This window comes from Tupaia chinensis, unplaced genomic scaffold, assembly GCF_000334495.1.
Source record: "Tupaia chinensis unplaced genomic scaffold, TupChi_1.0 Scaffold000260_1, whole genome shotgun sequence".
Taxonomy (NCBI): domain Eukaryota; kingdom Metazoa; phylum Chordata; class Mammalia; order Scandentia; family Tupaiidae; genus Tupaia; species Tupaia belangeri.
Window position 1 is genome coordinate 137881 of NW_006159740.1, and position 12122 is coordinate 150002.

At 35.6% G+C, this 12122-nt stretch overlaps 1 protein-coding gene across 1 annotated transcript in view; it reads right to left on the reverse strand.

Moving 5' to 3' along the window:
* Window positions 1-1136: 1136 nt before the first annotated feature.
* LOC102477873 (olfactory receptor 11G2) overlaps window positions 1137-12122 on the reverse strand; it is a 25557-nt gene continuing 14571 nt past the window's right edge. Inside the window, exons 2-3 of the mRNA XM_006149425.3 lie at window positions 3925-3988; window positions 1137-2094 (exon numbers count right to left, since the gene is read on the reverse strand). Coding sequence (XP_006149487.2) covers window positions 1137-2094; window positions 3925-3988 — 1022 coding nt within the window. The remainder of the gene's footprint in view (window positions 2095-3924; window positions 3989-12122) is intronic.

Sequence of the window (12122 nt, forward strand, 5' to 3'; positions counted from 1 at the left end):
TCCCCCCTAAAACAACCCCCCCCCAAAAAAAAAAAAAAAAGAAAAAAAAATGAGAACATCAGCATCTGACACCTACACCTACATAACTGATATTTTGGGTAAAGTACTTAAGTTTTTTGCTTATGCAAATAATTTGCCCATCCAGTCATTCTCTTTGTTTATACATTGAATTGATGTTGCTCCTGTGAAATAGAACAAAGAAATCTGTCTTGTTGTGGAACCCTCAGAAGTCCTGCCTCTCAAAATCTAGAAAACATGAAATCCTATGTTCTTTTGTAAAGAAAATCCAATTACATATCAATTTGTGGAATAAAATGACTTTCTGTGGGGTGTAAATGTGGCTTTCTAAATTGCATCTTATTTTTCTATTGCCTTTTGATTACATTTTAGAAAGTCATCTTTGGAATAATAGATGACTGATGGCTAAAATAAAATATGCTAACAAGCCAACAGTTGTGATACACATTTTAAGGATGAGATACTCTTTAGAGATCTTAGAATAATACTTAAATATATTATGCAGCAAAAATACTGAAATAAAATATGGTTCCCCAAATTGCCACTTGACACTAGATTTGATGCAAAGGGAGTTAAATACTTATAACTGATCCTTTATATCATCTTCTATCTAGACTCTGTTCTAAGTAAATAATAGTCACTACGTTTCTTATTTTTGTTTTGGGTGCTTTCTGACCTACCATCGAGCCAAGACAGTTTCTCTAAAATCCTTAGTGTAAAAGCGCTAATTAGTCTTTGGAGGTAGAATGGTAAGATCGTTCCTGCAAGACTGGACTAATTTTATGTAAAATTCTTTTTAGTCAATAACTGCAGTGAAAGATAATTTTATTTTATTTTGAAGCAAGTATATGACCTATGTTACATATCTGTAAGTTGCTTCAATTTTGAAATATGTAGTTTATCATGCTGTCTTTTAGAAACTGAGTTAGACATAAAGATCCCAATTTTCTTAAGATTTTCTTTTAAACTAAGACTAATCTATCAGTATTGAATGATGTGTAAGATATATGAGCTTTTGTAATGGTTTCCTAATCAAACTCACTGACTTTCTAGAAATTTTTTTACTCATGTCTTATTAGGGTAGATTGGGCTGATTTTGGTTCACTATAATTTCTGGTTTATATTTTATGAACTGATCTTTCAGTCCTGAAGATTTTCCTCAGAGCAACCTTCATCTCCTTGTTCCTGAGGCTGTATATTAGAGGGTTGCAGAGAGGTGTTACCACAGAATAAATTAAGGTAAGAATCTTTTGCATTTCCACTGGGTGTCCTGATCCAGGTCTAACATACATCACCATAACAGAGCCAAAAAACAGCATTACCACAGCCAGATGAGAAGCACAAGTGGAGAAAGCCTTGCGTTTGCTTGCCTTTGATGGCATGCGTACCACAGTCAGAATCACCAGAGCATAGGAACAAAGGATAAAGACAAAGGTGCCAATCATGAAGATGGCATTGCAAGTGGAGTAGACAGACTGGGTGGTGGTGTCTTTAGAACAGGACAGCATCATCAGTGGGACAGGATCACATACAAAATGGTTGATGACATTTGGGCCACAGTAGGACAACTGTGAAATGAGAATTACTGGACTTAGGAAGATAATGAACCCACATGACCATCCAAAGATGACGAGGCCAGTGCACAACTGCCTGGTCATGATGCGTGGATAATGCAGAGGGCGGCAGATGGCAAGGTACCTGTCAAAGGCCATGATGCAAAGGAAGAGTCCCTCATCACAGCCAAAGGAGAAGAAGAAGTAGAACTGTGCAAAACAGCTCACAAAGGAGATGGACTTGCTTGTGGAGAGGAAGTTTGCCAACATGTTAGGGACGGTGGTGCTGACATAACAGATTTCCAGCAGAGAGAAATTCCCCAAGAGGATGTACATGGGCGTGTGAAGGCGCCGGTCCCAGCGCACAGCACAGGCGATGGCTGCGTTCCCCATCAGGGTTAGCGTATAGGCCACTGAGAAGAGCCCAAAGTAGAGGAGCTGCTTTTCTGGGCTGGAGGGAAAGCCCAAGAGGATGAAGTGGCTGACGGGGCTGGTGTTTTCTCCACTGGACACATTCATTAGTCTGGAAGACATGAAGTTGACAGGAACCATTGAAACATAAAATCAAATGAATCATGCTGGTTCTTCCTGGAAACATCAAAGTTTTTTTATCATGTATTTCAAAAGCAGTTAACAATTTGTCTTGCCTTTAAACAACAAAATTGTGACCTTCACTACTCAACTTCTGAACACATGATGGGTATCATTTTAGTAAGTCACAATGTCGGGGGGATGAATATGAATTGGGGACATATATATTTACCTCACTGAGAGCACAACACTCAATATTTGGAATGCAAAAAAGAACATAACAGTGAAAAAAAAATCCTCTTTCTTAATGTAATGAATAATGGGGCACAAAATTATATTTGTTTTTAGTTTCAGTTATTCCGAGTTATTTTTTAGAGTGAAATTTTAAAAGATTTATATTATTTGAGGATAAATGATCTTATATGCTACTTCATATATTGAGTCATCAAAAAAGTCATGATACATTTTTGCATAAAAAATACATCACAACCTCTCTTATGACTCAATATTTAGTATAAAATATTCTTTCTTTCCTTTCCTGGAAGATGGATGCACCTTACACTGTGGAAGAAGAGTCCTTACTTTGGTCTCTAAATTACTATGTGTAAATATTCTGCGATACTCTCAGGTGCATATACGGCCTGGATACAGTCATTTTGGTGACTGGCCTTATGAAGCATAGCTACTCTGAGTGACTGTTGTGAAGACCAATATGTCTGTATTTCTTAGCCAGGGTCAAGCAAGCTGCAGGGCAAAATGAAAGGTCAAAAGGCTTTTGGGTGTCCATAGTCCTTGATTCACTGCTTTCCCTTACATGTTACATTTTCTCCCTGTTAGGTGGACCTTCTATCCATTTTTATATCTCACTATGATGCTCTATTAAGCCTTTCCTATTTGAACAAATCTGAAACATGAAACTTTTTACCACTATTTGTCTGGTTAGTTCATATCTAAAGAATGGTTATGGATTCAAAACTCAATTCTCCTATTTCTTTAGGACTTCACTATGAGCTAATGCACTAGCAAAATAATTCCTTTAAAAATATTGATTAGAGGGTCTGCATTGTGAAAAGTGGTTTTTTTTTTTGTTTTTAAATGGTTTTTTTTGTTGTTGTTGTTTTGTTTTAACTGCTGGGAAGAAATGTAAATATGACAGATCTTATCTTCATATTGACATTTTAATCCTAAAGCTAGAAGTAAGACTTCAATACTTTTTTTGAACTAAATTTTGGGTTCTTTCCAGTCCTAAAAATATCTTTGCATTTCATAATGAATAAAGAATGGCTATAATGAAAAGAAAGTCTTCCCAAGTTAGAATCTAGGATCTGGAGTCACAGAAGTCCTTGACTTATTTCTGTGTAAGGATATAATATCAAGATTCCTCAGGTCATACTACATAGATGGCTGACAATTTTATTTCACTGAAATATACTGAAATGGAACCCAAATTATAAGGCTATTATTTATAGGTACTTATTTCTCTTGGTACTTATTTCTATTGTAATAAAATATTTTCTTGTATGAAAATGGATGTAACAAATTAGATTCATTAAATCTTTGGGTCTATGGATTGTGTAAAATTTAGTCTGTTAAATGTTTTTAAAGAAATAATTCACTCAGTAACAGGTCTTTTGGGAAATTATGTCCCTTAATATCTTGTTCAAATGATATTTTTACATTTCAATGGATTGTCTTTTTGTTCTTCAGAAGGTTTTGTGTCCTATTTACTCAGAATCCAACTCTTAGCTATTCCAATTGCTGCATCAACCTTTCAGAGGTGTCATTGACCAAAGAATTGTTTCTAATTATTATTGGTACTTACCTTTCCTGTTTTGGAATATTTCTTGGGGATAATATTTGTCCAGTGCCACAGTTTGGAGTAAATCCTGTATGTTCAACAAAAATAACCACAAAAAATCAGACAAGTTGAATATTTTTGTTGCTTAAAAAAATAAATTCACATAATGCCATTATGGACTAATATCAATCATTAACTATTCATTAATATAATGGAAATGAAAAGCACTATATGAGCTTGGAAGAGAACATTCATTAATCTAATGGAGCTGAAAAGCACTATATGAGCTTGGAAGAGAACATATTTCTGCTAGGGGAAATCTGCCATAATTGTTCACCAAGTAACAAAAATTTAAAAATCAACACTTTTCCAGCAATTTATCAGTTAATGTACATCTTTACTTAAAATCCTAAGCCTTTTTGTACATATCTCTTGGGAATATGAGAACTAAGTGAATACTATTCCTTATCACTCAGGAAAACCAGAAAAAAAATTTACATTTTTAGACTTCAGTTTTTGCCTGCATTTTACTGTAAAAAAATATTTCTATTTCCCAAATACAGAGTAAAATTGTTCTTATGAAATAATTCTGGAAAAAAAGTGAGCACATGTGGTTCATCTGTTGTACACTTACTCCTTGGATAAATGATGGGATGATCCAAGGCAGGAAATAAAATATTACTCCTTGGAGCAAAAGGCATGTGAAGAGCTTCCAGGAAATGGGATGATCCAGTTTATAATTGCCCATAGGTTGCAAAGTAAGAACCCTAGAAGGTATTTTATCCTCAACTTTGAAGCACATGTTTATGACCAATATCAAGGCCCAGATGAAGGATTATATACATCTACTTGCTTGCATCATGACCTTTTGGGACGTGGGACTCTCTGGATGATTTTATAGTGTTTTTTTCAAAAGAGAAGATAATTTTTGAATTTTTACTTACTTATAATCAAATACCAAGTATTTCTATTCCCTAAAGAGTAATAAAGCTCTATATTTTCTTTCTTCTCTAGTATACATGTATTGTAGAAGGTTCCTGGGGGAATAATTAAATAGGTACAGGATTGTCATAATAACTATAAAAGGAAGCTCTACGTTAGGCCCCCTGTATCTATTTCAAAGTAAAAGAAATATTTTCCCCATTAAATTCTTGTGTGTGTGTGAATAGATTATTAGAGATATCTTTGTTTCAATTTATGTAGTCCACAAAGGATTGGCATTTTAAGAAGTTTAATTGGTATTCACTTACACTATGAATGTTTATAGAATTCTTACCATGTAACAATCACTGTTTCATATTCCAAAGATATTATAAAAGGAAAATGTAACAGCAAATACAACATCTAAGCAATGTTTGAAGAAAAAGAACAAACTCTATGAATATCTGGAAGAATTTCATTCCAAGAAAAAAGAACAGTCAATCAGAAACTAGAGGCAGAAGAAAGTATATGTTGGAGAAGCAGCAAACAGGCCAGAACCAAAGGCAGTGCAGCCTACCAGCTGACAAATTAGTACACATGTACACATGAAAGTCTTTTCATGTCTTTGTGTATTCTATTTTAAAATTTATATTATCCTTTCAATCACTGTACATCACCACAGTTGATAAAATGAGTTTTCCCAGCATGAATATACTGCACAGCAGTACAATTAAAGATATCATACACATTTTTTGTCAACAGGCAGTCCTCTATTTCTGTGCCCCTTAAATGTCTTGCCTCTCTATTTTCTCTTTGATTCCCTTCCTCTAACCCTCCAACACCTCCCACCCACCTCCCACAATGTCTCCAATATTTGCAACCTTTTTTAATGCTTCTATATCCTCTACTCTTTCAGTATCCACTGTAGAGTGTGGATATTTGGTATATATTAAATGGGGACATACAATGCCTCTCTTTCATATACTGACTTGCTTCACTCAGCTGTAAATCTTTCATATTCATCCATTTTCTATCAAATGTCTGGGTCTTGTTGCTTTTTGATGGCTGAGTAGCAATCCATAATGTATATGTGCTACACTTTTCCAATCCATTTTTCTGCTTTTGGACATTTGGATTGGTGTCATATCTTAGAAATTGTGAATATTGCCACAATAAACATGGATACACTAGCACTTTTCCAACTGAGCATTTTCATGTCCTTTGAGTAGATACCCAGGTGTGGAATTGCTTGATCGTATAGTGGTTCTATTTGTAGGTCTTTGAGGAACCTCCGTATTGTTCTCCACAGTGGTTGTACCAATTTACATTCCCATCAACAGTGTAGGAAAGTTCCCCTTTCACTGCAGCCTTCGCCAGACCTTATCTCTCTCTCTCTCTCTTTTTTTTTAATCTTAGCCATTCTGACTGGGGTTAGGTTGCATCTCATTGTAGTTTTGATTTGTATCTCCTTTATGATAAAGAATGTTGAGCATGCTTTTATGTGCTTTTCAGCTGTTTGTGTATCCTTCTTAGAGAGTTGACCATTCAGCTCATTTTTCCATCTTTTAATTGAGTTGATCATTTTTCTTTTCAGGTAAGCTGTTTGAATTCCTGTATTCTGGTTATCAGTCTCGTGTCTGAGGAAGAATTACCAAATATATTCTCCCATTCTGAGGGTTGTCAATTCACATTAATTATTGTCTTTTGCCATGCAGGAGCTTCTTAATTTGATCTAATCCCATTTGTCTATTGTTGGGATTATTGCTTATGTTTTGGGGTTTTATTATTTAAAAAGACTTTGCCTGCTCTGATGACTCTGAGTGTCTTCAGTGTTTTCCACTAGTGGTTTTATAGTTTGAGGTCTTAGGTTTAGATATTTGATCCATTTTGAGTTGATTTTCATTAATTTTGAGAGATAGGGTCTAATTTCATCGTTGTGCAAGTGGACAGCCAATTTTTCCAGCATCATTTCTGAAGAGTTTTTCTTTTTCCCCTCTGGATTGACTGTTGTTGCCCTTTGCCAAAAATCACATGGTTGTATGTTTGGGGATTTATTTCTGGGGTTGCTATTCTGTTCCATTGATCCACATATCTGTTTTTATGCCAAAATCATGCTGTTTTGATGATCACAGCTTTGTAATATATTTTTGGGTCAAGGAGTGAAATGTCTCTTACTTCGCTCTTCATGTGAAGGATTTCTTTGGCAATATGGGGTATTTTATGATTCCAGACAAATTCTATGATTGTCTTTTCTAGATCTGTGAAGAATGTTTCTGGTAATTTGATTGGGATTGCATTTGCATAAAATTGCCATTTTTTAAATTATATTAATTCTTCCTATCCAGGAGCATGGATATCCTTCCACCGTTTTTGTCTTTTTTTTTTCCTTGAGAGGTATTTGCTATAGGGCGTGTGGGCTTGCCAGAGAAACAGAGAGAGACAGAGAGACAGAAAGTGAAAAATCACCCTCCAGGGGTGATGGCCATGCTGCAATCCCTTCTCGACTCGAACTGCAGTTGACTACGTGGGAGTCCAGCGACATAGCCATTATGCTAACTGCTGGTCCCGATTTGGATTGTATTAAATATGTTGGTTAATTTGTGTAGAATTGCCATTTTGTTTATATTAATTCTTCCAATCTAGGAACATGGGATGTCCTCTCACTTTTTTGTGTCTTTACCTAGAAAGTCACTCTATAAAATTAGAAGAGACACAAGAAACATGAAAAGTCAAGTAAACATGACACCACCAAAGAAACACAATAATTCTTCGGTAAATAACCCTACAAAAATAGAACTTATAAATTGCCTGAAAAAGAATTCAAAATAATGATTTTTAAGCGAATTCAGTAGGATACAAGAGAATAAAGATAGATAATTTAAAAACAGATAGATAACTTAACAAAACCAGAAAGACAATTCATAATCTAAAAGAAAAATTCAACATAGCAATGGACAAAAAAACCAAAAAAACCCTAAAAAACAAAAAACAAAACAAAACAATACAAAACAAAAAACAAATAGAAGTCTTGGAGCCACTTTAGAGTAAGTCCTGGGTTAGTTAGTGGTGTTGTGGTTAAGGTGGGTGGATCCTACATGACTCAGTTCATGGTTTGAATCCCAGATGCTGCAGCTTGAAAAACATACTGGGTATGTATGTGCATGCCTAAAGTCCTAAGAGGAGAAGGGACTTTGGTGTGCCTATCCTCCCAGGGGAGGTATTTTCTCATTTTCCTTCTTTCTCTTTCTCTCTGTCTCTCTCTGGTGAGCGCATGCATCCTGTAGCAAAATTTTTAAAAAAAGTCTTTACATATAAATAAGCTTGAATGCAAATTGATTGCATTTTCTATGAAAAGATAGAGTGATTGAATTTATTTATTTATTTTTAAAGTGGGGCCAGAAGGTGGCATTAGTGGTTATGATGCTGGACTCCTACATTGCCAACTGTGGTTTGAGTTCTGGACCTAGTGGCTTGAAAATCATGCTAGGCATGTGTGCATGCATGTCCAAAATCCCAGGAGGAGAATAGAGAAGGGATTTTATGTGGCTGTCCCTCCTGTGGGGATTATTTTAATTTTCCCTCACACCATCTCCCTTTCTCTCCATCTTTCTGGTGAGAGCACTTGCTCTATGGTAAAAACCTAAAAAACAACAGCAACATTAAAAATGAATTTTATTCTGCCTATAAGAGATTCACTTCATCAATAAGGATGCAAACTATTGAAGGGATGAAAATTAATAGTTCATTCAAATAAACCAAAAGAGAGCAAGAATAGCTATATTTACACCAGATAAAACAGACTTAAAACCTGTAGAAAGATTCAAGAAGGTCTTAATATAATATAATGATGAAAAGGTAAATTCATCAAAAGGATAAAATAATTACACATATACACCCAACACTGGAGCACAAAAATATAGGAAGAAATATTATTAGATACAAAAGGGAATGATAAAATACAACACAATAATAGTAAGGAACTTTAATATCCCACTTGCAGCAATGGGCAGGTCATCCAGACAAGAAAGCAATAGAGAACATTGATTAAAACTGCACTCTAGATCAAACAGTAGACATTTACAGACCGTTCGATCCAACACCTGTAGAATACATATTTTTCTCAACAGACCATGGAACATCCTCCAGGATAAATGATGTTACACTACAAAACAAGTCTTTTTTCTTTATTATTATTATTATTATTTACACATTCAATCACTATACATCATCTAGATATTAAAGAGATTTTACTCAGCATGATATACACTCAGTACAGCCCAGTTGAGAATACTATGCACATCCTCATCAACAGATAATAAACCATATGTGTGTCCCATAAATGTCTTACCTATTTTTTCCCCAAATTTCCTTTCTTACACTTTCCCTCTCCCACACAGTCTTCCCACTTTGTCGCTAATGTCCATGACAATTTTTAATGTTTTTATGTCCTCCAGACTTTCAGTATCTACCATAGAGTGCAGACTGTCAGTATATATTAAGTGTAGACATACAATGTCTCTCTTTCATAGCCTGGCTTGCTTCACTCAGAAACAGATCTTCCATATTTGAAAAAGTATGGTACACATACTCCATGGAATACTATTTAGCCATAAAAAACAACAAAACAAGTCTTAATAAATTTAAGAAGACTGAAATTATTTTAAGACTCTTCTCTGATCACACTGGTATAAAACTATAAAAAGTTAATAACAGGAGTAACTTCTAAACTTTATAAATACATGGAATTTAAACATCATGTTCCCAAACAACCAATGGGCCATGAATACATTAAAAGGGAAATTAAAAATATCTTTAAGATGAATGAAAATGTAAATCCAACATAGCAAAATCTATGTAACAGAGCAAAAGTAGTGCTAATATGGTAGCTTGGAGCAATAAACATTTACATTAAAAAAGAAGAAATGTGGGAACCAGCAGTTAGCGTAATGGCTATGTCTCTGGACTCCCACATAGTTGACCGCAGTTCGTGTCCTGGACCCGGTGGCTTAAAACTCACGCCGGGCGCGTGTGCGTGCGTGCCCAAGATCCCAAGAGGATAATGGAGGAGAAGGGATTGCGGCGTGACCATCCCCCCTGGGGGGTGATTTCTCGCTTTCTGTCTCTCTGTCTCTCTCTAAGCTGCTGGGCGGGCGCCCGCCCCCTATAGAAAAAACCCCAAAAAAAAAAAAAAAAAAAAGAAATGTCACAAATTAACAATCGAACATTGCATCTCAAGAAACTAGAATAACAAGAACAAATTAAAACCCAAACTAATAGAATGGAGTCATAACAATAAGGATTAAAACAGAAATAAATGAAATAGAGATAAAAAATATACAAAGATCATCAAAACAAACAGCTGATTTTTGAAAGATAAACAAAACTGACAAACCCGTAGCACGATGATGGAAAAAAGAGATTACTTAAATAAAATCATAAATGAAAAAGGAAACATTTTGACTTATACTAAAAGTACATATCCTTTTACATACATATACAAAGGATTATTTAAAAAACTGCTATGAACAATTAACAAATTGAATAAACTATAATAAATAAATGAATTTCTGGACACATACAACTTACAAGATTGAATTATAAAGAAATAAAATATCTGAACAGACCAATAGTGAGAAAGAAGATTGAATCAGTAGTAAAAGTCTCCCATTAAAGAAAGACCAGGGATTGATGCCTTCATTACTTTATTCTATCAAACAGTGAAAGAAGAGTTCCATCTCTAGGCTCCTGGCCAGCAACGGAAACTGAGGCAGGGGCACCACTGCCCCCCACCCCACTTCCAGTCTCCCAATTCCAGGACTCCACCCCCTAGAGGGGTGGGCAGGTTTTTATTTTTTTCTTTGCTCCTCCTTTCTGTTTTGTTAATACCCTCCTTTCCCCTGTCCCACAGAGTGGCCCTTGTTCTGCAGCAGACCTTCAGTTCCATCTCTTGGCCTCTGGCGAAATCGAACGCCATGCTAACGCATGACAGGGAACTTTTTCCTTTATTCTCCTCTATACTCTTTTCTTTCCTTACATTATCTTCTCCTCCTCATCCTCCACCCCGCCTGAGGGATTAGACAGATATAGGATCACAGTTCTGAAATTCCCTAGTATTGTAAGTTTTCCTGGGTTCCTCCCCTGTACTGAACCACTTGGGAAACACACTTGCTCCTAGTTGAAGAAACATTCTTCTAAGAGGTATTCAAAGCAAATATATCTTCCAATGGCTAGAAGTAGAAGAGCCTCAGGTCTGAATAAACCAGGAAATATGTCTCTATCAAAGGAACAGAGTAACCCCACCCCTATCTCTCCTAAAATCTGAGGATATTACCAAAATATCAGAGAAAGAATTTACAACATTCATGGCGAACAAATTCTATGAGTTGGAACAGAAAAGAGACAATGAACTACAGGAGATTAGGAAGTCCTTCCATGATATGAAAGAAGAGATGGACACTCTGAGAAAGAATCAGATGGAGCTATTAGAGATGAAGTCTGTAATATAGGAAATCAAAAACTCTCTTGAAAGTATTGAAAGTCAATTAGACCATGCTGAAGATCAAATCTCCAATGTAGAAAATAAAACCTCTGACTTAGAAAAAACCACCAAGAAGATAGAGAAAAAAACAAAAAAACACGAGAATAATATACAAGAAATGCTAGATTCCATAAGACACCCAAACATCAGAATAATTGGCATCCCAGAAGGAGAAGAAACTATTAACAGCATGGAACATCTATTCCATGAGATCCTGGAAGAAAATTTCCCAAGTCTAGAGAGGCACTCAATAATCCAGACCCAAGAAATACAAAGGACCCCAAATAGACTCAACCACAGAAGTTCTTCCCCAAGGCACATCTTAGCCAGACTGTCCAAGACCACAGATAAAGACATGATATTAAAACTGGCAAGAGAGAAATGAGAAGTGACTTACAAAGGTCATCCCATCAGGCTAACACCGTACCTCTCAAGAGAAACAATGCAAGCAAGGAAAGACTGGGAAGATGTATTGAAAGTGTTAAGAGGAAAACAATTTCAACCAAGATTATTATATTCTGCAAGATTATCCTTTATATGGAAAAAAAAGATTAAAATCTTCTCAAACAAAACCTGAAAGACTTTGCCACCACCAGACCAAGGAACCTTGAAGAAAGTACTGTTCCAGGAAAACTAAAGAATTAACAGACAGAAACAAAGGAGTAAAAGGCAGCTGAGACAATGGCCAACTTAAAGGTCAGGACAGATCTGGTAACATTAATAATAACGTTGAATGTGAATGGACTAAATTCTCCAATCAAGA